General features: G+C 42.3%; 4 protein-coding genes across 8 annotated transcripts in view; 2 read left to right on the top strand and 2 right to left on the bottom strand.

Moving 5' to 3' along the window:
* LOC311107757 (septin-6-like) overlaps positions 1 to 17,348 on the bottom strand; it is a 37,994-nt gene extending 20,646 nt beyond the window's left edge. For 3 of the 4 annotated variants that reach the window (XR_014610445.1, XM_084150288.1, XM_084150287.1), the window contains exons 1-5: positions 17,264 to 17,328; positions 15,091 to 15,205; positions 10,185 to 10,380; positions 8,298 to 8,484; positions 4,337 to 4,498 (exon numbers count right to left, since the gene is read on the bottom strand). Coding sequence is in view for 3 of the 4 variants with exons in the window: in XM_084150288.1 (XP_084006414.1) it covers positions 4,337 to 4,498; positions 8,298 to 8,484; positions 10,185 to 10,380; positions 15,091 to 15,205; positions 17,264 to 17,293 (690 nt within the window). In the remaining variant the exon portion in view is untranslated. Of the gene's footprint in view, positions 1 to 4,336; positions 4,499 to 8,297; positions 8,485 to 10,184; positions 10,381 to 15,090; positions 15,206 to 17,263 lie in introns of all 4 variants that reach the window. The other variant, XM_084150286.1, reaches the window with a different exon arrangement.
* Positions 17,349 to 18,251: 903 nt separating this feature from the next.
* On the top strand, positions 18,252 to 19,834 carry pttg1 (PTTG1 regulator of sister chromatid separation, securin). Its single transcript, XM_084150251.1, has 6 exons — positions 18,252 to 18,333; positions 18,733 to 18,823; positions 19,032 to 19,174; positions 19,261 to 19,342; positions 19,437 to 19,598; positions 19,683 to 19,834. The coding sequence occupies exons 2-6, from the start codon at positions 18,736 to 18,738 to the stop codon at positions 19,763 to 19,765; spliced, it is 558 nt and encodes a 185-aa protein (XP_084006377.1). The 5' UTR covers positions 18,252 to 18,333; positions 18,733 to 18,735; the 3' UTR covers positions 19,766 to 19,834.
* Positions 19,835 to 20,480: 646 nt separating this feature from the next.
* sowahd (sosondowah ankyrin repeat domain family d) lies at positions 20,481 to 22,430 on the top strand. 2 transcript variants are annotated; one of them, XM_084149905.1, is made up of 2 exons: positions 20,481 to 20,594; positions 21,071 to 22,430. In XM_084149905.1, the coding sequence occupies exon 2, from the start codon at positions 21,187 to 21,189 to the stop codon at positions 22,210 to 22,212; it is 1,026 nt and encodes a 341-aa protein (XP_084006031.1). In that variant the 5' UTR covers positions 20,481 to 20,594; positions 21,071 to 21,186; the 3' UTR covers positions 22,213 to 22,430. The 2 variants fall into 2 exon arrangements, with proteins under 2 accessions (XP_084006031.1, XP_084006030.1); XM_084149904.1 differs by having other exon boundaries at positions 20,481 to 20,632.
* Positions 22,431 to 23,468: 1,038 nt separating this feature from the next.
* On the bottom strand, positions 23,469 to 24,921 carry LOC311107616 (large ribosomal subunit protein eL39). The gene is made up of 3 exons (XM_084150138.1): positions 24,842 to 24,921; positions 24,327 to 24,430; positions 23,469 to 23,676 (listed from the first exon to the last, which is right to left on the bottom strand). Exons 1-3 carry the CDS (start codon positions 24,842 to 24,844, stop codon positions 23,628 to 23,630), a joined length of 156 nt encoding a protein of 51 aa, XP_084006264.1. The 5' UTR covers positions 24,845 to 24,921; the 3' UTR covers positions 23,469 to 23,627.
* Between the last annotated feature and the right edge of the window lie 128 nt (positions 24,922 to 25,049).

The following is a 25,049-nucleotide window of genomic DNA, read 5'->3' as shown; positions in this document are numbered from 1 at the left end:
AAGCAGTACGAACTCTGAGGATAAATGGGGGGCAATCAATTCACATATGGTGTCCAGGGCACAGCTGGGGGCTGAGGGGGGTCTGTAGCAAGCGGCAACAGTGAGAGACTTATTTCTGGAAAGGTGGATTTTTAGAAGTAGAAGCTCAAACTGTTTGGGCACAGACCTGGATAGTATGATAGAGCTCTGCAGGCTATCTCTACAGTAGATTGCAACTCCACCCCCTTTGGCAGTTCTATCTAGACGGAAAATGTTATAGTTGGGGATGGAAATTTCAGAATTTTTGGTGGCCTTCCTGAGCCAGGATTCAGACACTGCTAGAACATCAGGGTTGGCGGAGTGTGCTAACGCAGTGAATAACTCAAACTTAGGAAGTAGACTTCTGATATTTATGTGCAAGAAACCAAGACTTTTGCGATTACAGAAGTCAGCAAATGATAGCGCCTGGGGAGTAGGAGTGATACTGAGGGCTGCAGGGCCTGGGTTAGCCTCTACATCACCAGAGGAACAGAGGAGGACTAGAATAAGGATAAGGCTAAAGGCTTTAAGAACTGGTCTTCTAGTGCGTTGGGTACATAGAATAAAGGGGGCAGATTTCCGGGTGTTGTAGAAAAGATTCAGGGCATTATGTACAGACAAGGATATGGAAGGATATGAGTAAAGTGGAGGTAAACCTAAGCGTTGGGTAACAATGAAAGAGATAGCATCACTGGAGGCATCAATTGAGTCGGTCTCCGCGTGTATGGGAGGTGGGACAAAGGAGCTATCTAAGGCAGGTTTAGCTGGGCTGGGGGATCTACAGTGAAATAGTACAATTAGAAATAACCGAAACAACAATAAGCTAACCATGTTTGGGCTGAGGCTAAACATAAACAGGATGTAGTACCGTAAAAAGGAACAGTCCAGCAGACATCAGCTGTGTAGCTGAGTTATCAAAGGTCCGGTGAACAGCAATAGGATAGTTCGGAGGCTGCTAAAGCACTAGCGAGTAAGAGGCCACGGCTAGCGTATGCTAGCGGGCCGGGGCTAGCAGATGGAATCTTCGTGGTCGACGTCGTAACCACATCAGACGATTTCGTCGGCAGACCAGTCGTGTAGGATCGGCGGGGCTCCGTGTCAACACTAGGTGGTCCCGTCCGGTTGACAGAGAGGTAGATAGCCGGGAGATGGGCCTAGCTCAGGATGATTAGCCAGACCACAGCGTCCAATTTGTTGCAGCTAGCTGGTAGCGATGAAACCGGAGTTAAAGGTCCAGTGATTCAGTGATTCCGGCAGAAAAACTGATATGTTCTGGGTCGATAACGCGCTGTGCAGACTGGCCGAATATCCGGTGATTAATGTCCAGTGATTAAATTAATCCCGCAGAAAAAAATTCCAATGTTCTGGGTGAAATACCGCTAACTGTGGCTAATAGCAAGTAGCTAGTTAGCTGGCTAGCTAGTTTCAACTGGAGATTCTAGATAAAAGGTAAGTCAATAATAGAATCCGTTCCACATTGAGTGAGGCGGGTTGCAGGAAAGTATATTTTGTAGAAGGATGAAAAGTCTGATAGGGAAATATGTACGAAAAATACAAAAAAACAGGGTATTTACAGGCTATTTACAGACACACGACAAAAACAGAACTGCACTACTACGCCATCTTGGAACGATCAAACTCTCTATCAAACACAACACACATATCACACACAAATACACACAACTAAATACACATCATGCAAGCACACACACTATTCACACTTCCTGCAATTATCATACCATGTTATCACTCCATTACATAACTTGATTATTTATTTGTTTAGATTTGGATAAATTGGAGCATATCTCTTGATAGGCGAACCAACTGGCAGAGTGAACCTAACACAAAGTGAATTACAAGTGACATGTGTCATGTTAGGTCTATATTGCAAGTTAATACATGTTCCATTCATCCAACAGCGATAGCTCATTTTCATAGACAGCAAGGGCTTCTCACTGCAGTGGTCGGTGTGGGTGACCTTTCTGCAAGATCGGTGGCGTCTTCGTGAGATCGGAGGGCGAGAGTCTAAGGGAGCTAATTGACTAATGCAAATCAGCTGGGTTCTGCTCAGTCGCAAGCGTTGGCATTCTCTACTCGCTTATGTCACTCCTCATGGTCCGCTCATTTAGCCCCGGCCCGTTAGCCAGCGGCTCGGGGTCCTTTCTCACACTGAGAGCTTCCTGTAGCGAGAGCTAGCTGATTGTCATACACTGTACTGGACTGTACTGTACTGTACTGTCCTCTCCCTGTGTGGGGCTGCTGTGGCTTCCTGACTAGGAGGAGGAGGTGGTGGAGGAGGAGGAGGAGGAGGAGGAGGAGGAGGAGGAGGAGGAGGAGTGGACACAGATGGTGCTCGTATCCTGCTCTAGTGCTGCTGGTTTAGTTTTCTGAGAATGAACAGAATAAATTACTCAGAACTCAAAGTGAAAGGAAACTCTCACAAGGGGTACAGATACACAACCATATCTACTCCTGTAATGATTTTATCCACTATATTGTACGTACAGTTGAAGTCGGAAGTTTACATACACTTAGGTTGGAGTCATTAAAACTTGTTTTTCAAACACTCCACAAATTTCTTGTTAACAAACTACAGTTTTAGCAAGTCGGTTAGGACATCTACTTTGTGCATGACACAAGTAATTTTTCCAACAATTGTTTACAGACAGATTATTTCACTTATAATTCACTGTATCACAATTCCAGTGGGTCAGAAGTTTATATACAATAAGTTGACTGTGCCTTTAAACAGCTTGGAAAATTCCAGAAAATGATGTCATGGCTTTAGAAGCTTCTGATAGGCTAATTGACATCATTTGAGTCAATTGGAGGTGTACCTGTAGATGTAAACTCAGTGCCTCTTTGCTTGACATCATGGGAAAATCAAAAGAAATCAGCCAAGACCTCAGAAAAAAAATTGTAGATCTCCACAAGTCCGGTTCATCCTTGGGAGCAATTTCCAAATGACTGAAGGTACCACGTTCATCTGTACAAACAATAGTACACAAGTATAAACACCATGGGACCACGCAGCCGTCATACCGCTCAGGAAGGAGACGCGTTCTGTCTCCTAGAGATGAACGTACTTTGGTGCGAAAAGTGCAAATCAATCCCAGAACAACAGCAAAGGACCTTGTGAAGATGCTGGAGGAAACAGGTACAAAAGTATCTATATCCACAGTAAAAGGAGTCCTATATCGACATAACCTGAAAGGCCGCTCAGCAAGGAAGAAGCCACTGCTCCAAAACCGCCATAAAAAAGCCAGACTACGGTTTGCAACTGCAAATGGGGACAAAGATTGTACTTTTTGGAGAAATGTCCTCTGGTCTGATGAAACAAAAATAGAACTGTTTGGCCATAATGACCATCGTTATGTTTGGAGGAAAAAGGGGGAGCTTGCAAGCCGAAGAACACCATCCCAACCGTGAAGCACGGGGTGGCAGCATCATGATGTGGGGGTGCTTTGCTGCAGGAGGGACTGGTGCACTTCACAAAATAGATGGCATCATGAGGAAGGAAAATTATGTGGATATATTGAAGCAACATCTCAAGACATCAGTCAGGAAGTTAAAGCTTGGTCGCAAATGGGTCTTCCAAATGGACAATGACCCCAAGCATTCTTCCAAAGTTGTGGCAAAATGGCTTAAGGACAACAAAGTCAAGGTATTGGAGTGGCCATCACAAAGCCCTGACCTCAATCCTATAGAAAATATATGGGCAGAACTGAAAAAGCATGTGGGAGCAAGGAGGACTACAAACCTGACTCAGTTACACCAGCTCTGTCAGGAGGAATGGGCCAAAATTCACCCAACTTATTGTGGGAAGCTTGTGGAAAACTACCCGAAACGTTTGACCCAAGTTAAACAATTGAAAGACAATGATACTAAATACTAATTGAGTGTACGTAAACTTCTGACCAACTGGGAATGTGATGAAATAAATAACATCTGAAATAAATAATTCTCTCTACTATTATTCTGACATTTCACATTCTTAAAATAAAGTGGTGATCCTAACTGACCTAAAACAGGGAATTTTTACTAGGATTAAATGTCAGGAATTGTGAAAAACTGAGTTTAAATGTATTTGGCTAAGGTGTATGCAAACTTCCGACTTCAACTGTATATTGTATGTACCTGGCCTCACAAAAATATCTTCCATGAAAACAGACAATCAAGTATTGTATCACTTGATATTTCTTCCTAAACAAACCTTGTCAGTCACTCTCATACTTCTCAACAATAACTAGTAAGTCTGTATAACTTGCTGAAATGCTGCTGAACTAAAATGAGCGGCATCAGAGAAGGTTTATCTTACGTTCATGGTGGAGTTGATCTCTGCCACCGTCTCGTCGTCAGTGGGGAATTGGTAGATCAGAACACCGTTGCTGACCAGCTCACTGGTGATCTTGATCTTGAACTTGGTCAACTCGCTCTTGGAGATTGCGTCTGATTTGGCGATGATGGGGATGATGTTGACCTGTTGTTTGAGGAGATTAAATTAGATCAGAAAATGTTATTAGGCTATCCGCTAATGAGGAATGTATTTGTTCAGCAAATAGACAAAACAATCCATCCAAATACATTAAAAAAACACAGGAATTGATTTGTTTGTTTTTTACAATCAGAATTACAAAATTTAGTACAAAGTGTATGCTAGCAGCTAGAGAACAGAGCAGATTTAGGATTGTTATGATCGGCTGACAGTGAAAAGGTGTGAACAAATAATGACCATACATTGGGATGTAGCTAAATAAGGAACAGCTTTGAGGCTCATGTCAAATGAAATGTATAACCCTCTGCTTTCAGAAGGCCAGAAAAAACAACCTAAATTGTCTAAATTGGCTCTACTTTCAAACAGAGCCCATGAAAAACAATGTAGATCAAGATAATCTTATAATCATTTGATCCAAAACCTCTCAGCTCCACACATTAAGGGTTGGTTTCCCAGATACAGATTAAGCCTAGTCCTGGACTAGAAAGCCTTTTCGCTGGAGGTTTGCATTGATCATTTTTAAGTACAAAACTAAGCTTAATCTATAGTAAGCACATACAAAACACTCCCATACAGAAAAATAATATATTGGAATACATTTCAATAATGTTTTTATATATTGGGATTATATTTTAATCAAATATATACATAAATAAAATATATGTAAAATACACACTCACACCTCACAACCTTCTCTACCCAATGATAATGTTGAGTCTCTATTGACCTCTGATACCTTAGCATTAGGTTTCCAAAGTGGTATTTTGCATGCAAAAGTTGTAGTTGAAAATAAATTCTGCAGCCCCAGCCCCGCCTCCAACTGACAGCGCAGCGTTACAATTTAGGCTGTCACCGCCAAAAAGCTTTCTCATGTGTACGAAACATAAGGAACACCTTCCTAATATTGAGTTGCACCGCCTTTTGCCCTTGGAACAGCATCAATTCGTCGGAGCATGGACTCTACAAGGTGTCGAAAGTGTTCCACAGGGATGCTGGCCCATGTTGACTCCAATGCTTCCCACAGTTGTGTCAAGTTGGCTGGATGTCCTTTGGGTAGTGGACCATTCTTGATACACATGGGAAACTGTTGAGTGTGAAAAACCCAGCAGCGTTGCAGTTCTTGACACACTCAAACCAGTGTGCTTGGCACCTACTACCATACCCCGTTCAAAGGCACTTAAATCTTTTGTCTTGCCCATTCACACTCTGAATGGCACACATACACAATCCATATCTCAAGGCTTAAAAATCATTCTTTAACCTGTCTCCTCCCCTTCATCTACACTGATTGAAGTGGATTTAACAAGTGTCATCAATAAGGGATCATTGCTTTCACCTGGATTCACCTGGTCAGTCTATGTCATGGAAACAGCAGATGTTCCTAATGTTTTGTACACTCAGTGTCTATTTTGGGAATATATTTTACTAGCTACCACAGCATACTGTCAAAATCTATTTCCACACCATATACTTAAATACAAAAACATATATGTAGAAATATATGAAAATGGCCAATTTTGTAATGACTTAAACATATATTTAGATATCTATAATTTAAATACAAATAAATACATGTACATACATGTTGTTAAAATAAATGTTAATATATACTTTTTCTGTATGCGCTACTAAACCCCTATTGATATGATGATTTATGATACAATATTAATTAATGTGTGTAAACTCCTAAGCTGAATGAGTGACAATGAACAGGGACACACCATGTGTTAGTGGTGTCACGAGTGAGGAATAGAAGGTCAGTGTGCCAAGATAGATTGGGGGCCACTGGTGCTAATCTTAGGATGGGTGCGTGATGGAATGGCCTGGCTAGGGTGCCACACTACACCGAGGAGGTAGATGATATGGTGGTGGATGAGTGACAATCAATAATGGTTAGCAACTGGATAAGATAAAAGTAGGTTGGAATAGCAGTATATAAGCTGAGAGATATTCCATGGAAATCATTCATATGACAAGAGGCTAAGCACGTAGTCACTGTTTGTGAATCCATCATCATAACCATTAAATAATGGTTGAATCAAATATCCATCTGTGTCAACTGCTCTCTTGTATCCTGAACTTCTCAATACCAGAAACTCATCAAACCAAAGTTGTACCCAAGCTGCTGGGTTTAGCCTATATTGGGCAGCAGCACCAAGCTGGTGTTCTGATTGGAGAGTGCACCCAGCTAGCAAATAACCAAAGGAGAACCTTCTGGGAACATTACGGGTACGTTCTGTGTTTGCTAGGGAGACCTCAGCTGGAAGATAGCAGAGCGGGGCCGGATAATGCGAGCATCTCCTATGCAGCCAGGTCATTACATCACAGCTAGCTAGCTAAACCTCCTGAGACAAGTGGGGAACATCTGGTCAAGACAGGATATAAATAGACCCTGAGATCTGGGCCCACCCCTCCCTTTCTTACGCTTCTCTGGATGCCTTGTGCCTTGGTCTACAGCAGGGAAATCATGCAGACGGATACAAAAGCTATAAATGTAACGTATTTTTATATCTGAACACCCCTAGTCTCTACTAGCTTCAGGGATGTTTGATTCGGGCATATCTATGTGCATTTCCGCCATAATCAGAGCTTGGAACGAAGCAAAGACAGAAAAATAGACAGCAGTGCAGAGCAGTAAGAGCATTTACCAGAGAGGGTAGTATAGTCAACCTCTAACGCAGGATCTATCTCGTGAAGAGATCTCCAAACACAATGTTAATGATGAGAGCCTACTGATCCGGCTTGTTTAGAAGAAACCCTTCCTCCAGCCCCCATGCTTGGTGCCAAAATCAGAACATGGAGAGAGAGGGAAGAGATACAGCATGCCAGAATATCTGCTTCAATGGAGCCCACAGGACTGAAGAGGAGCCAACAGGACTGAAGAGGAGCCCACAGGAATGAAGAGGAGCCCACAGGACTGAAAAGGAGGCCTGAGGATGCAGGGGGGTCTTTGTCAAACATTCACCCATCACCACTTCTCACCCATAAACTCAAGAGACACCGCACTCCCTCCTACGCAACAGGCTTTGTTTCATTGTAGCTGCCTGCCTCCCGCACCACCCACTAGCATTGGCCCTTGGACCTCCTATAGAGGGCTTTACAGTCACTAGTGCCAAGGATGCTGAGATGATGCTAAGAGCCGTGTGACTGTATACACAGGAAGGCTTCTGCTCTGGATCACAGACCACACTGCTGTGAGAGGCTGGAAGGTGGCTAGGGTACAGCTGCTCTGGCAAACACTGAGGAGCCCCTTTGTTCGAAAGTCAGGAAGTCTCTATGCAAATAGGGCCTTTTGGGGTGGCCCTAGGAAAATAGAGTAAGCGGTCACCGTGACGACCAACACCGTCACGGGACAGGAGCCCATCTTTGAGTGTGCAAATGGTGTAGAAGAGTTTATGAGCCACAATGAAATGATGATGAAGTTCTCTGTGATGACATCAATGCTGCCCTGCATCCACATTGTGACATCATCTTGAGGCTAGAGAGCTTTCTCTTTTCCCCCTGCATTTTATAAATAGCTATGAATAAAATATAACTCTTCAACCGAGATTATCATCATATTAAGGAAGCTGCTTTTCAAGTGACACTTCAAATCAGCAGAGTTCAATGAATGTATTGCGTAATATGATAATTTGGCAAATATCTTTATCTAAAGCGACTTACAGAGAAGCCAACATTGACAGTGACACATATAGGCCAACTCAGTATACTATATCTGGCCCATGCAGGTTGAACCCAGTGAACCATTGGAATCGTAGTGTAATTAGCTAGTCTTGCAGCTCACCTTGCTGTCCAGTTTCTTCATAGTGACTAGGTCCAGGGACTTGAGGGAGTGTCCGGTGGGCGTGATGAAGTACAGGCAGGCGTGGATGCGTGTGTCGTGGTAGCTGTGTAACGTGCGCTTGATTTTCAGCTCCTCCTGCAGATAGGCCTCAAACTGGGTGTCGATAAACTCCACAATAGACTTGTAGCTGAGGAGAGAAAAGCGTGTATGTTTCAAGGTGTTATAATCACACCATAAACAGCTGATAAGGAAACTGGACTGAAGACGTAGCTGTGCACCAAAAAGAGAAAATGTGTCTTACTATCGTCTATGAAGGATTCAAGGGTAGGCTATACCTTTACGTTCACTCAAAATGAAGACAGTTCCACCACCATAGAATACCAGAGGGTGTTGTAAAGCATCTCTTAAAGGGATACTTTGGGATTTTGGCAATGAAGCACTTTACATACTTCCCCAGAGTCAGATGAATTTATGGATACCATTTTTATGTCTCTGCATCCAGTATGCTAGCTGATACCGTAGACTTCCGGCTCATTGCGCTAACACAAGTTAGCAACTTCCTTCCAACTGCACGCAGAAACACATAAATGGTATACACAAGTTCATCTGACTCTGTGGAAGTAGATAAATCCAGAAGTATCCCTTTAAGTGAGAGATTTAAGCCAGTTTGTACTTTAATCCCGGAGTGTTGTCAGTGGGCGGTAGCTAGATGCTAAGTGAGTACAACTCAGCTCTGTATAAGGAATTTGCTGATCCATCATTCAGCTGAGCTGGGTCTCAATAGCTGGGAGTCATCAGGCATAACTTGATGGAGAAGAGATGTGGGAGCGCACGGATCAGGGAGCAGAGGAGAGGCATCAAAGGCATACCATCGCCAAGGAAAGGGAAGATGCACCGCACAGCCGAAGGCGGATCGGAACCGCTGATTAAACTCAGGTCTAACCTCCGCCCTCCGTGTGAGTGACACCTATTCCCACCTCCACTCCCCCTCATAAGAAACTCATATGACTGGTATTGTCTTTGTGATGGATGCCGCTAACTGCTAGCCCTTAGCTCACACTCATCCATCCACCATTTGATAGTGATGTGAAGCAGTTTGAACCTGGAGCGCTGACCTACAAGAGGGTTCCTGTAACTAGCACAGCCTCCCCCTGGGGCCCTAACCAGAGCAGCTAGAGAGGTCTGGGACAGACTGAGGACTGAGATTAGAGAGAGAGCTGCCTGGTGCTCACATGACATCATCCATCCTCTCTCTGATCTCTCATGATGAGGAATGAGGTTCACATGACAGGAGGGAGAGAGAATGGATACAATGAGATCCCATGTTCACTAGAAGGGGGAAGGTGACAGGTAGAGTAGCACTCCCTTTCCCACAGACAAGACACTGTATGATTTAGCCCTGGAGACTCCTGGCTCAAGTGTCAGACTACTGTTATTCATCTTGTCTAACAATAAATATATCAGTGACTCACTGCTTTCATAAGGTATGGGAGAGGCACCATAAGAGTGTAATAAGATTGGTACCTAATGTTCCACCAGACTCCAGAGGGGGCATCTCAAGTCCACACTTCATAGGGGGCATCTCAAGCATGCACAATTAAATAGTGACATTCACAAACTATCACTCCTGTGAAAGATATTATATTCTTGGTAGTGGTATACTGTAGAAACTCCAGGCCTGTATTCATAAGGAGGTTGCGTAAGTTATCATAGTGCCTACCCATTTCAGAGAGTTTTCTTCTGTTTCTAATGAACGCGACCCATAAGTTATTGTACAATCTATACATCTCTTAGACACATGAAGCGGAACCTGGGGCTCTCTTCCCAAAGATAGACAGACAGACATACATTATATTCATCTTGTTTATCTACATCATTGTCTCTCACCTGTTCTCTTTGTTGATCTGGTCTCCGAAGCCCACAGTGTTGACCACGGTCAGCTTGAGGCGCACGTTGCTCTCCTGGAGCTCGTAGGTGTTGGACTTGAGCTGCACGCCCGGCTGGTTGTGCTGGGTGGGCTCACCCTCGAACTTGGTGTTGAACAGGGTGTCCATGAGAGTGGACTTGCCGAGGCCCGTCTCACCTAAATCACACACACACCTTTCAGTTAATTCTCCATTGTGTCCTTTTTTTGTGGACTCTCTATACTATCTGGAGATTGAGTTTGTGTGAGATAGTTGTACTAAGCTCATTAGGCATTTATAAGCTATATTCTTCAAGAGTCAATGGGTATAGGCTACAGTATATCATTAATGGAAATTAGCATTGAACAGCAGGGAATATTCCAGATTGGGCCATTGTCAGAATAAAAGTTTAAAAGATTCTCCCATACTGTACATTACAGGATTTCGTACATCCTGTTGAAAAGACTGCAGTTTTACAATTTGGACTCGGGCTGCAGAGCAGATCTCTCTAATGCCACCAGAATGTTAATTATATGGACTCTTCCCATTTGTCACTTCCCTATACATTTAGCCGTGTGAGCCCCTCCCTCTGGCTCCTCTGCTGCTTTTGGCAGGAGAGGCGCTTTTTAATGGAATAAAAAAAGATGCGCAGCAGAAATGTCTGATAACTTGGGTGCCTTTAAGAGGGACTACATTGAATGTGACATCTTGCAGCGGTGCAGCACAACAGCAAGCTAATCCTATGTCCACCACAGTTGATATCTGGAGCAGACCATCGTAAAAATGGCAGCATGGGTCTGAGTCACAGATGTCCTGATGCATTCTGACAAACTCACACTGTTCAAAGCTGTCAGTCGAGTGAGTAAGACGCCTTCCTTTCCCAGTGTGAGAAAATCTAGTGGTACGTCCCAAATGGCACCTTATTCCCTACGTACTTTTGGGTCAAAAGTAGTGCACTACGTAGGGAATAAGGTGCCATTTGGGATGCAGCACTAGGCTTTCTTCTGTTCATCAGACACCACATCTACACACAGAGCACGCAGAGCGCTACACTGCCAACGGTATAGTAGACTACTATTCACAAGGCATCAGGCTTTCACTCTGAGTGCACAATATATAGTTTAAGGGGGAGGGGGGTTAGAATGGAACAGCACAATGCCAGATTCTCCCCTCCCATTTCCTGCGTCTGAGAGAAACTCCACCTAAGGTCATTGTCAAGATGTTTCCGTGGTCTCTCATCATCCTCATAATAACTTGGCAGGGCTGGACTAAGCAATGAGCATCTCGCCTGGCAGTGACTCAAACTGAACCCCATGCTAAAGATTGGGCCCTGACATCCAAAGGTTTACGTTTGAATGTACCAGCAAAAAGTATAACAAATCTAAGTCTTGTGAAGACAAAAAGGCAGTTGTAATGGAGCTGTATTAAAGCTTTAAAAATGTTTTGCTCTCGATTCAGTTCTTGTTTTGCTTTCTGGGATCCACACACACCAGAATTTATAGAGTAGACTGTAATAATACAGGTTCTTCGGCTTCTGCCATTGCTTTAGAACGTTTTGAGTGCCACTGATAACTTTCAAGTAATTTAAAGTGTTGAAAATGGAGAGGGGATTATATTCTCTGTTTCCTACTTTCAACAAAATGGACAAAATGCTTTACATTTTGCTTTAAAATAAGGCTAATATATGAAAACTCTATAGCAGGTCAATAGGCAGGTTTCCATTCACCCAAGTTTAAACGACAAAAGCAATGTCGCAAAAAAAAAATTGCGACACGTGTAATGGAAACGGCTGACATAGTAGTGTCCAATCAAAAACACATATTTTGACCAATGAGTAAAATAATATGTTCATTGTGTAGATAATCCTCTAATAAAACCAATGGTCTAAACCTCATGTCTCTATCAAAATCCGTTCAAAACTAATTTGCGTTTTTACCCTTGTAGGATGGCCAAAATTAGGGCAAATAAATCAAATGGAGGCCAGAGAAAATAAAGTGGTCAAAAATCAGGAAAACAACATTGCGTCAACTGGGCTGGATGCTGTGGAAGGATCGAGGCTAACTAACAGGCTTACTGTGGAACTCATCTTTCTTCTCCCATCCGGAGGACATAAAACAATATAGAGGTAAGATAGATATCGATTTTGAGACATAGACATTATCATAGTTTAGTATACACTGTTCATATTAATGCGAAGTTCCTGTTCTTTTTCTAAGACTTCTCACAAAAACAAGCGTATCTCTGTGAAATGTCAATGGAGCACTGAGCGTACCGCAAAATTTTATTTTCAAAGCCTTTTACATTTAATTCAGCTCGTGTCATGATCATTTTGATTTTCTAAAGATTGACAACATTTTTATCCAATCGACAGGGGTTGATTTGTCTTTTGTCAAACTTTGTTTATTGCGACAAATTATGATGGAAACAGTGATTTTCCAATGATGATTGCCGAATAATTTTGAAGGTGTCAAAATGATGTCAACACGTAACTATGAAGCTCCACTCCACATTTTAATTCTAAATGCCTACTGCTTGCTAAATCTATTTTTTAACTATACAGTATAACTAATGTTTCTTTGCAGGATCCTTGTCCTGACTTTCAAGAATGGATGAATTGCTTCGACTTCCTTTTCTGGTTGGCTGGATGCATCCAATTATTTCAGATCTACAGGAATGCACGTTTCAACATGGCACAGACAGTGGCGAAAGGTTGGCACATGAGAATGATTTAAATATGTAAATGTTATTTTAATAAGTCTGTCTACATATTTCAAGACATGGCATACGGGGGTGTAGTGAGATACCCAATGTGCTGGACAATTCTCTTCTCATCACTCATCTTGAAAAAACGTATACTAAAAACTTGGAAATTAATCCGCCATCGTTAACACAATGAAAAAATTGAATGATTTATTATTGAAATATTGAAATGGTATGGGCGACAGAGGAAAAACAAACTGATACAATTTAAGGCCGAGTGGCAAACAATAATGCAGGTACTAGGGATGGGAGTGTGAGCATGCGGATCTGGGCAGATTAGATGTAGTCATTGTTTGTGTGCATCTGTGCGTCTGTAAATTGTTGTTCGTATGTATAAGTTTGTATATGGAGTTGGGGGGGAGATTATTTGAATATGGCAAATAATATTAGTCAATTCTTGCATTCTATCCATGCTGGCTTTCGCGGGCTACCTGAGATTTTAAACAGATAGGTGGGAGGGCATACAGGCTGTTGCCAATTTATCAATGCGCAATTTGCCTAAATGGGCAATGGAAACACTTAATTTGCTTCAGATGTTTTATCTGCTCCAATTCTGACTTGTGCTCTGATGAGTTCTGCTTCACTGATTTCTTCTCTCGTAAAAGCCTGGGTTTTCTGCACGTTAACACTAGAAGCTTATTACCTAAAATGTATCAATTGAAAGTGTGGGTTCACAGCTCTTATCCAGCCAGATGTGTTGGTCCTTACTGAGACATGGTTAAGAAAGAGTGTTCTAAACACTGATGTTAACCTTTCTGGTTATAACCTGTTTCGGCAATACAGATCTTCCAAAGGTGGTGGAGTGGCAATCTTTACCAAGGAACACCTTCAGTGCTAGGTTGTCTCCACAATTTGATTTGCTGGTTTTAAGCATTAAACAAATAGCTCTTTGTTGACTGTTGCTGGGTGTTATCATCCACCATCAGCACCGGCCTGTACCCTACCTGCCCTAAGCTCTCTCCTGGCCCACTAAGTCTGAATTTGTCCTGCTAGGTGACCAAAACTGGGACATGCTTAAACCACCTTCCTTCATGGCCTGGCCTGAATTGGTATAGAATCAGCTTGATCCCCTCTGTTGAAGATGCTTGGACCTTCTTTTTTTAAATATTTTCAGTGGTATTGTTAACAAGCACGCCCCCATAAAGAACATGAGAATTAAAAACAGGTTTGAACGTGATCTAGCAGAGTTAGTCCACCTCAAGAACACCATTTGGCGAAAGGCTTGGCACACAAATACTCAGGCTGACTGACTGTCGTTCAGGCAAATGAGAAATAAGTGCACTCAGGCTATCCGGAAGGCCAAAGTTAGTTACTTTAAGGAGCAGTTCTCTCTCTGTGGGTCTAACCCCAAGAAGTTCTGGGAAATGGTGAAAGGCCTGGAGAATAAACCCTCCTCCTCACAGCTGCCCATGTCCCTTAATGTTGATGATGTGGTTGTTACTGACAAGGAGCGAATGGCTGAGCTCTTTAATCACCACTTCATTAAGTCAGGATTCCTATTTGACTCTGTCACGCCTCTTTGCCCATCCAACACTTCCTCATCTCCCAGCCCTTCTAATGCGACTAGCCCCGATGCTCCTCCCTCTTTTTCCCCTGCCCCGCTACACAGTTTCTCCTTGAAGGAAGTCACTGAGTCTGAGGTGCTAAAGGAGCTCCATAAACTTGACCCTAAAAAAACATCTGGGTCAGATGGTTTAGGTCCTTTCTTCTTTAAGGTTGCTGCCCCTATCATCGCCAAGCCTGTCTCTGACCTTTTTAACCTGTCTCTCCTCTCTGGGAAGGTCCCCAGTGCTTGGAAGGCAGCCATGGTGCATCCTTTATTTAGAGGGGGAGATCAAGCTGATCCTAACTGTTATAGGCCAATTTCTATCTTGCCCTGTTTATCAAAAATGTTGGAAAAATCATTTTACTGGCCCAGTCCCAGATGATAGCTCGAACATGACGGAGGATGAATTAGCTACGGTAACCAGAGCTGACTACTGACCAGTGAGAAACCACCAAAGTGAGTCAAAGACAGAATGAATTGGGTTTGCATCTACAGTGGAAACGAATGACATACATTGCGGCGGAGAATGGCTCCCATTTTGCCTTGAGGAGAAAAAGGGAGGTTTCACGCATGACACACTCACCAACGCAGAGGATGTTGAAGCAAAAGCCGTGGTTGACAGACTTGTTGACCAGTTGGTCGGGCATGCTGTCGAAGCCGACATGGCCGGTGAGAGGGACGGCGCGAGCACCTTCGCCCTAAAGACAAGAGAACGATTTTGAGATTAGAAACACTGAGTAAAGATGTGTAATTAATCCTTAACCACCAGGTATAATCACAGATACATATGAAACTGGGGTGGTATGGATTAGGCTATCGTAACTTAGGTAAACATAAGGCTGATCATAATAACATTATTATTTCACCTCAGTTTACACATTTCATGCAGGACAAGACTACACAGAAATATGACATGTCAAACATTCCCTTCCACAACTACTGGTGGTGTAAATTCTAAGGCCCAAACTGTTGAAGTGTTAACCACAGCTACAATCTATGGTTTAAGGTACAATTTAGCTATTTTTGCCATTCTGGTTTCACACATTCCATTGTATTCTAGCAAGATAACGCATGTCAGCTCAATTCTCAGGTTTAGAAACTCTGTGCTCTAGTTGTAATACACTTCCTGTTTCCTGTATGGAGACATATTTGCATGCCTACTGTTGAAACCACCATGTCCATATACGGAAAGTAAAACATCACATTTTGAGAGGTACTGTAGAACAAGGGCATTGTTGTGTGAGAGTAATACTTCCACATGTTATACATGTATTATAACAGATGACCCAACTTGATACAGGAGGACATGGATCCTACGAATCCAATAGGAAATGTTGTAGGCCTGACCCCAAATCCATAAGGGCCTAATATGGATATAAACGTGTGTGTGTGTGTGTTGTGTGTGTGTGTGTGTGTGTGTGTGTGTGTGTGTGTGTGTGTGTGTGTGTGTGTGTGTGTGTGTGTGTGTGTGTGTGTGTGTGTGTGTGTAGAAAGCTAGCATCATCAGACATCCTGTTTCTAGAACTGCACAGGGTGGTGATGTCGGCAGGAAAACAAGGAATTTAGATGAAATGGAACTGAGGTGTGTGTCCTCAATAGTGAATCAACTGAACCACAGCAACACCACCACTAAAATGCCTAAATGTAACAAAAATGTGCTTTTAAAATATATTGTGGCTTTGAGGCAGACTGCAAAATCTGCTCAGCTAAAAGGGGAGAGGTTGAAAATAGTTACGCAGACTTGGGTAAACAGTTGTCAATTATTTGGATAGTTCGAATTGTGTTTAAACTGCTAAAAGGCCATTGGTTAAACATATGGTATTTCTTGACTCTCAACACACTCCTCAACTGGCCTACATGTGCAGTATTCCCAAACCCAAGGCCTACTTGGGGTCAAAGACACATCTGCCTTGCACAATTACATAACGCTTGTTGTTGACGTCCATTTATTGAGCCATTTGGGTTGAATTAATTGCACAAAAAAGCGTTGATGTAGGCGAACATAACCGGAAAGCCTATTTAGGTTAGCCTACCAATCCTTCACCCAGTGATTTTTCAAGCTGACTCACATTCTGAAATTAAGTAAACCACTTTTGCTGAATCCACATTATTAGCCTCGTTACTTTGTAGTTATATATCAATAATATTAATAATCCCCACGCGGTTAACCTATATGATTAGTTATGCACACCAGACAACGCCCAGCAAAGTAACGGGACTGACAGGACCAGAAACAATGTGATAGATAGGCTACTAACATAATCGAACTCACGAGAGACGGCGGATATGCGTGCAAATTGAAATGTCCAGAAAGAAATACATAGTAATAATGTCCTATCAATAATACCATATCAATGTGATGTATAGATCGTTAACTGCGAAATTGAGAAATTATGAGGATACTGGATCGCAACGATAACCAAGAAAGGGAACGCACGCGAGCAATAGCCTAAATGCAGACAATCGAATGTTCGCGATCATTTTTATTTTGATAAATCATGCGGTTTCGTAATGAGCGATATTTATCTAGATACATTGTATCAATGCCATAATAACGTTGTAATAAAGAGGTAATTTGATATGGAGCTACCCTATAAAAAACGATGCAACATCCATGGGGAGAGGGGCTTTCCACCAACATGTATCCATGCTGTTAGAATTAAATTCACCCAATACTCAAATGTAATAATTTTAGCAAGCTACATCGGTGCCCTAGCCAAAAGAGCAAGAAAAGCATCCTTAATTATAGTACTCACCGCTTGCCTAGCTATTTCAGTGGCCGCCATGGTTATTTTTTGGGATGAAGACCCTATGCAGGAAGCTGCATACAACAAGTTGCCTTCATACACGAGAGAATGTACCACTTGTCCGCAGATATATATTTTGTACAAAATGGTAAGATCATTAATTAAAATATAAACGTTTGAAAACGGGTGGTAGCATATCATTATACGCTATGTTAAGCTTATAATATAACGCTTGCATAAACAACCAATTACATACATAACACACACTTTAATTATATGGTATACCCCTATTTTCATTGGAACCTTCTGAGTAGGCTGGACCGGCTGGACCAGTAAGATGCCATTAAATGCTTATCATTTTGCTAAAATGCCAATAGCCTTTCCATCAAATGATAAGCTATATAATAGGAGGATTACGATTTATCAAGGGGTGAATAGATAAAAGAGATAGGGAATTTTATATCAGTGAAAATATTTTACATAAGTGATAATATCAGGCTGTTTTATAAAGTGAACAACTGATTTATGATATTACAGAGCTAGTTTATTATCGGCACTAAAAAACACATTTAACACACTGTTTGTAGTAGAGGTGAATGACAATTCACTAGTTTCGTGGAAATTGTTACCTTGCAAGTTTTGTTGAAAAGTTGTGAAATAAAAAGATATTTACAAAAATCTGACTGTAGCCGATATTATACTACTATATATAGCCTGCGCCTGGTTTGATTGAGTTTAAAGCGTTATGATCATAGGCGTTTACTAGAATATAGTTTCTTCAGATCAGGGGGGTAGTTAACTGTTATCCTTGCTATTCGATTCCTTGGGACGTCCCAACTCTGACGTTACCCGGTTGACGTGGTGGTTAAGGTACGGGTTAAGGTTAGGGTCATTGGGGTTTAGGGTATGGACTTGCCAACGGTCCCGTACAGCACTAACGGTGTGACTGGCTCCCCAGTGCGCACGTAAACCATCGCAATGGGATGACGTAGAGGCGCAGTTTAAAAAGGAAGCCGCGAAGACTCGCTTATCCAAATCAAAACAAAACGGACAAGCCCAAGATACCGGACAACAATACGGTAAGATGGACTCATATGACCACTAGCCACCAAACGGCAAGTCTTTGACACGGTAGAATTTAGCACATTATTAGCAAGGTAACTGGCTTGCTAGCGCTTTTGCATGACAAAAGTATACATGCCTGCAGCTAACTAACTAGCATAGTTTCTCACGATGTAACGTAACGTTAGCTACATCGTGGAGTTGAGAAACTGCTAGCCACCAACCAACCCAAATGTTTTCTGAACAAACTTGGACGCTGTCCTCACTAATGTTACTCTCGGGGTTTGTTCTATGGGTTGTCACAATCCTCAAGCGTATTTTGATACCCTGATAGTTGATAATAAATAGCCTAGGTAATTGTCTGAAATAGTTAGGTAACAATATTTTACTAATTAGCTACCACTTTTCCCAAACAGGAAATGGCTTCAATAATCTTCGCAGAGAGAGAAAATGCCAGCCTCCATACACCTGCGCTAAAGATGCGCCAGCGGTTGATATCTGCTCCAGGTAGTCTGCCCTACCTACACACAATTGTCAATTACCGACCTATGTTTGTCTACCTTACTAGAACTGTATGTGACGCTTCATAATCTACATTGGTTGAGTTCATTCCCATGAGAACTCGCATACACTACCATCCGAGACAGTAAACAATTAAAACAATGGCCCTAATGCTTTACTCAGCATATTTACCACTTAAAATGTATGGTTGCAGAAAACCTCTTGAAGACTCCTCTGACAGGAAAAAAGTTGCATGTTCCTTTACAGTCTGGTCGCAAGGCTTTGGGGGTAGTGAACAAGATCACCTCAACTCCAACTGTAAATGGACAAGAGAAGAACAAACTCCTTGAGACACAGGTCAGAAACTCACAATTTCACAAATAATGTTAGCCAGGTGATGTGCCTATATCGGTGTAGTAATCATCATTTTATCACTTCTTTAGGAAACCAAAGTTAAAACCCTCCCTCAGACCAAAGTAAAAGAATACCCGGATATTGAGAGGTTTATCCCGTATGACCCACTTGGTAAGTCAACTCTGGTATTTTACCTTTTGATATTCCTCCACCTCTCTGATAACTCCCACTAATGTATTTTGTATTTTTTTCAATGTGGTTCTAGAGTTTGAAAAATATGTCATCCCAGAGGATGTGGTTTGCCTGAGTCAGCTTGCTCTGCCAGGACTGGGATGTCTTCCACAAATGCCATATCTGCCTGAAGAGGACTTTGAAGTGCTCGAGACATACACACGTTTGTCTCCATTGAAGGACCTGCGACGCGCAGGTTCGCTTCAGGATTTGGGGTTAAATTCCATTTTGGGATTGTCAGTTTGTCATATTTCTGTTTCTTTCCTTTTGTTTTACTCAGACAATTGCGCTACGGAATTGGATGCCTTCCTTCAAACTATCAACGAGCTGACCATCGACCTGCCCCTAGAGATGAATGAATAATGAGTCTATAGCTTTGTACAGTTTTACACTTAATCTGTATAATTGTTTTGTTTTTATAAATAAAGTTTAAGCCTGAATAGTTTGTGAGTTTAATTTTATTTTTGTCACGTTGGCCATCAGAAATCTAGGACACTTGCAGTATGATCATGCTGAAATGATCCCTTGGTAGTCTCAAGTCAGTATTGTGTATTCCTATTCAAGGCTAATCCTTTAGGATATGTGAGCAGTGCTGTCAGTGATTCCTTGCCTGGTCCAAGACCTGTCTGTGCTGCTGTTTTGTCAACTCCTATGGTAATTGTGATGCCCCAATGGCCATGGGAGTTGGCATGACTGCAGAAACAGATCTGGGGCCAGGTGACTTGATTCCAGAGATTGAGCATGAAAATACAAGCTAGATGTAATTGCATGTACTCTCTACTTGCATGTAGGCCACGTGGTATAGTCCACACCTAATGGTAACTCCTTATCTCTGTGTATTAATAAGTGATGAATTGGGAGTGAGTCAGCATGGTGACTGGCTGTAAAATGATTTTTTTCTCAGTTTTACTTCCCTCCCTTTGAGAAGTCCACTAGTGGTCACGTGTGCTTGAGGTTGTAGCGCTGTTGGTTTAGTCATAGGAATTAGAATTGAACTTTGTGTCAGTGTTGGAGCTAGGGGGAGAGAGCACAGGAGGGAATAGGAAGTGGGAGGGTGAACTTCAACTTCAAGATAGTTAGTTACAGAGAGCCTATCAATGTAGATGGGTGGTTGCTGTTGACAAAATAGGTTTAAGCTTGTATAACTTTGGTTAAAGAGAAAGTTAAAATGACGCGCGCTACGAGGATATAGGTAAGCGCCTCTTGGCACACCAGGTAGACTGACTACAGGTGAGCGGAACTGTTATGACCTATCCAATATAAAAAAGCAGCCTTTTAAAAATAATTGTTCACATTGTTTACTTGTGTGTCTACAAGAGATGTCACTAAACTGTCTGTGCTAATAGCGATGTAGCCAATGTCTACAAGCCTGTGTAATTGGGCTACTGAAAACAGTAAAGGAGAGTGATCTTATTTGGTTTTCAAACGAGCAATATTCGGGGGATGAAGGGTTCTTTTAATAAATGTTTAAGTTGCACAAAAATGTAGGCCTATAGGCTATAACTTTATTGGGGAGAAGTTCGTCTACACTTCCTTTTTTTTCTTTCCAAAAACCGAATATAATTAAACGTTTTAGCCTATAACATGTATTTTACAAAATGTATATGACGAGCCTGTGCTACAAAATGTGTGGCCTATAGGCTAATAAAACGATTTGTGTTTTTTCAGAGACTCAAGTATTGAAGGACCAATGCGCAATGGAGACAAGCATTTCCTTGTTTGTAATGCTATCCAAAATACTTATCTAAATTGAGGAAACGAGAAAAACGAGAAAGTCCGGCAACATGTATAACCGCACCAGCATTAGAGAGCCGACAGATAACTCTGTGACACATTTCCAACCACTGCAAGACGGAGGCGCATTGGAGTCTGGATTTGAACCAACTAATAATGGACAAGACTCCCATATCAAGCAATCTGGACAGGCTAACGTCTTGGACCGCTTGTCTAGAGCTGGTGTTCGGGCATTCCCTGCCAGTGCCACTACTTATGCTTCGGCACGCAGATCAAGGCTGCAGAGACAGCCAGAGGTGTGGGAGACCAGCAGTAGCTCACCCGAGAGAGGCTCGCTCACACCCGCCATGCGTAAAAGATACCTGAAGGACTTATTATTGAACAACTCGTCAGGTGGATTTGCTAGTGTTCTGTCTTCAAAAGGTTCCGGTGCGTCTTCAAGGGAGGTTGGTGAGGAGGAGGAGGAGGGGGGGGGAGGTTGGGCTCTGTGCCCCATGGAACACGCATGGATGTTGTCTGTTGTAGATGGAAACTATGAAACCATCATGGACTTTCTTTCTGAAGATTCTAGTCTACTAACCAGGAAAGATTTTGTCAGTGGGTTTACAGTGCTACACTGGTTAGCCAAAAGTGGCCAGGGTGAGACACTAATACAATTGTTAAGGCACGCTGAAAAGGAGGGGATTCCAGTCAACGTGAATTTGAAGGGCAGTGGGGGGCTCACCCCACTCCACGTAGCAGCTATGCACAGTCGATACATGGTAATAAAAATTCTAATCGGTGCGTTCAGTGCCAATATCGATGCCATGGATTACAATGGAAGGAAACCGTGGCATTATCTGAAGGGCAACGCCCCTGATGAGATGAAGGAGCTTCTTGGCACTTGGGATGATGAGCACCGTAGTGTGGGTCAGCAGAACACTAACAACAGTGCCACACTAGTGCCCAAGTCAGAATTAAGTGATGAGGAGAGAGACGATCCAGTCTACTTTGATCGGACTCGAAGGAATTGCAGCTGGCGCGGGTCATTCAAAAAGTTTTTGGCTCCATTCGTGTCTTTTGTGAACAAAAGTTAAAGGTCAGACAGCCACACATTTTTTCACGCGAAATCAAGCATTATCGACTCATTGAGCATCGTTTGTAAAGACTTTTACGCACAGTAGGCCTAGGCTTGGCGAAAAAACTGATTATTGGCTGTGGTGGAACAGTTTTCTGCACAAAACAATCAAGTCCTGTTTTACTTTAATCTTCAGAATTTACTGTATTAAATAAATACACTGTTCTAGTTGAAGGCATGCACGCGTGTGCTCTTGGTTTTTACACAAAAAAGAGTTATGCTGATCAACACTAATTTTGACACTTCCTGCAGGTTGTGTAAGAATAGATATAGCAAGTGCTATAGAACTAGAGACATGTTAGGCTATATTTGAGAATAATCATTCTAAAAGTGAACTTGTAAAGTAACAATTGTGCTTAGGGTGTTATTTTCAGTATGAAAATGTCTGCACTCACTAAGTCGCTCTGGATAAGAGCGTCTGCTAAATTACTAAAAATGTAAATATGTTATGGTCGTGGCAGGATTATATAAAGCCGAACACTACTCAATTACACACTTTGGTTCCTTTGGATTGAACTTCCTAATAACGTTTTGACTTGCACCCTTGTAAACCCATTCCGCATTAAACTAGATTGGACTTCCAAATGTTTCTGGGAAGTCTGAGTCACTGATCAATGCATTAGCCTCACTTAAGTGTAATGCATTTGTAGTGGACAAAAAGCATTGCGCCAGCAGAAAGGGCACGATGCTCCCTCTGGTGGTTAAGAGTAGAATAATCTGACCATTCCATATTTTTCAAGCTTAATTTGTTTAAGCAAGGGAAACAATTCTGAAGTGAGTCCTCACTGATAGGGTCACTAGCTAGTAATTTAGTAAACTTGTCATATGCCCTGTGACCCTAGAGTGCGATGCCTTTCAGTTATCAAATGTAGAGCTTTGCACCATTGTCCACCCTGGAAAAGTAGGAAACACCAATGATGTGTCGCAGGCAAATATTGTGTAAGCGACACTTGCACTAGAAGCTTTCTACAGTTCCAGAGTAAAGGATTGCAGGGTTTCCCCCAAACTCGGTCCTGGGGACCTCAAGTGGTGCACATTTTGGTTTTTGCCCGAACACTACACAGCCGATTCAGGTAGACAACTAATCATGAAGCTTTGAATCAGCGTTGTAGTGCTAGGGCAAAAACCAAAATGTGCACCCCTTGGAGTCTGTATGACAGAGTTTGGGAAACACTGATTTATTGAGTTTAGAAAATACACATGGCACAACCAAACCTCATTTATCACAAATCTTTTATTGTCAAACACGAGTATCTGTACAAAAAGACTGCTGTTCCAGATAGTATGGCTTCCTCTCCAGATCAGGGCCCAGCAGGTGGTGCTCTTGGCAGGTGGAAGATGCTGTGGACGCTGGAGATCTGAAGACCTGTGCATTTACAAGCCCAGCTTTGTCCTCCTCCAGTGTCTCCTCTTGGAATTGTACCTGGAACAGTGAAACCAGGAATGACTTGTACTGATAATGGAACTACCACAATCAGTCTCCATGGTGGCATTAGTTCAAGGGCCTTAGTATTAAGAAAGTCTGTACTTAGGCTTGTCTAGCTGTTAACACCAACTTGTATCTATACAATAATTTAGCAGACATCCAAGGAGTCATTTCACAAGACTGGAAAATACTTAAACTGTATTTTACTGGAAATCTGTAGTTTCTGAAGGTGCAGCATAAGTATATCCCAATGCCATGGACTTTATTCCATATGCTCAAAAGCAAGGAAATGTGGTAGAGGTACAGCCAATAGATTACAGCCACAAATGGGGATGTCAGCTCCAATATGGTTGAAAGACATTCAAACTTACTAACGGATAAACAAGAACCACATTACTTCAGTAGACAGCTATGATACTGTGGTCTCCATTGCACTGTCACTACTAAAGAAATTCCCTGTCACAGGTGATGTGACCAGGTGTAAACTCCAAAGCAGGTGGTTACTCTCAGCAGGATTAATGACACCACTCCCACTGAATGGAAGCACTGTAATTGCAGACCTGCTTTAAAATTGTCATAGTATGCATTCAGCACCAGTTTCACCATTATGCACTGTACAGGGGGAGGCAAGGCAGATACACGCATACCTGATCTTGTTGCCTGTCTTCATTCTGATCCACTGTGGGATGGGCCTGTTCTGTTTCTGCTTCTTGGCGAGAAAGCGTTTGATCCTGAAAGTCTTGTGGGACGACTGAAATAAAGAGATGGGGCCCATTTTAACTAGCTAAACATGCATTTATTTCATCAAGTGCAATGCGTCACTGACGTGTTTTCGCTAGCTAGTTAAGCCTGCTAACTAGCGCTTTGCTCGTCTGTTAACTGTAGATGATTGTAAGCAGAAAAGTCAGACAATTTTACATTACATTTATGAAGAAGTTAGTGTTACTTAACTGGCAGGTCTGCTTACATAACTTAAGTAAATTCTTCAGTAGAAACCGGCTTGGTTCACACGATCCTAAAAAGTACTTTTTTAGGGACTGAATACTGCTATCGGAGACAATATAAAGGCTTTCGGTGTGGCCGTGAAAAACACTATGCGAATGACATGAACAAGTATGAATTTCACTTAATTTGACAAGGATGTTATAAGATTTCAACTTACCATTTCGTTCACAGTCCTTACACCACAATGGCGGAGGCCGAAGAGAAAGAAGGAGGGGAAGCGGTGGTGATGTATGCAATCCGAACCAATCAGGGGAGCAAATTCTTGCGCTACGCGCCCACAGCGCCATCAAGTGGATCCCTTCCGCATTGCATCAACATGTTTGTGTACCACTTGTAAAAAGTACGAGTTATGGTTTATCTCTCTT

The sequence above is a fragment of the Coregonus lavaretus genome, assembly GCF_964263955.1.
Source record: "Coregonus lavaretus genome assembly, chromosome: 32".
Lineage (NCBI taxonomy): Eukaryota > Metazoa > Chordata > Actinopteri > Salmoniformes > Salmonidae > Coregonus > Coregonus lavaretus.
Note: the sequence above shows the minus strand (reverse complement) of the source record. Positions and strands in the feature narration are given on the sequence as shown.

Coding starts and splice junctions, on each gene's coding strand:
- LOC311107616 (XM_084150138.1), bottom strand. Junction 23,677..24,326: donor AAGACAGGCAACAAGATCAG/GTATGCGTGTAT, acceptor TCACTGTTCCAG/GTACAATTCCAAGAGGAGAC.
- pttg1 (XM_084150251.1), top strand. CDS start 18,736: ATGGCTTCAATAATCTTCGCAGAGAGAGAAAATGCCAGCCTCCATACA. Junction 19,175..19,260: donor ACAAACTCCTTGAGACACAG/GTCAGAAACTCA, acceptor TCACTTCTTTAG/GAAACCAAAGTTAAAACCCT. Junction 19,343..19,436: donor TATCCCGTATGACCCACTTG/GTAAGTCAACTC, acceptor ATGTGGTTCTAG/AGTTTGAAAAATATGTCATC.
- sowahd (XM_084149905.1), top strand. CDS start 21,187: ATGTATAACCGCACCAGCATTAGAGAGCCGACAGATAACTCTGTGACA.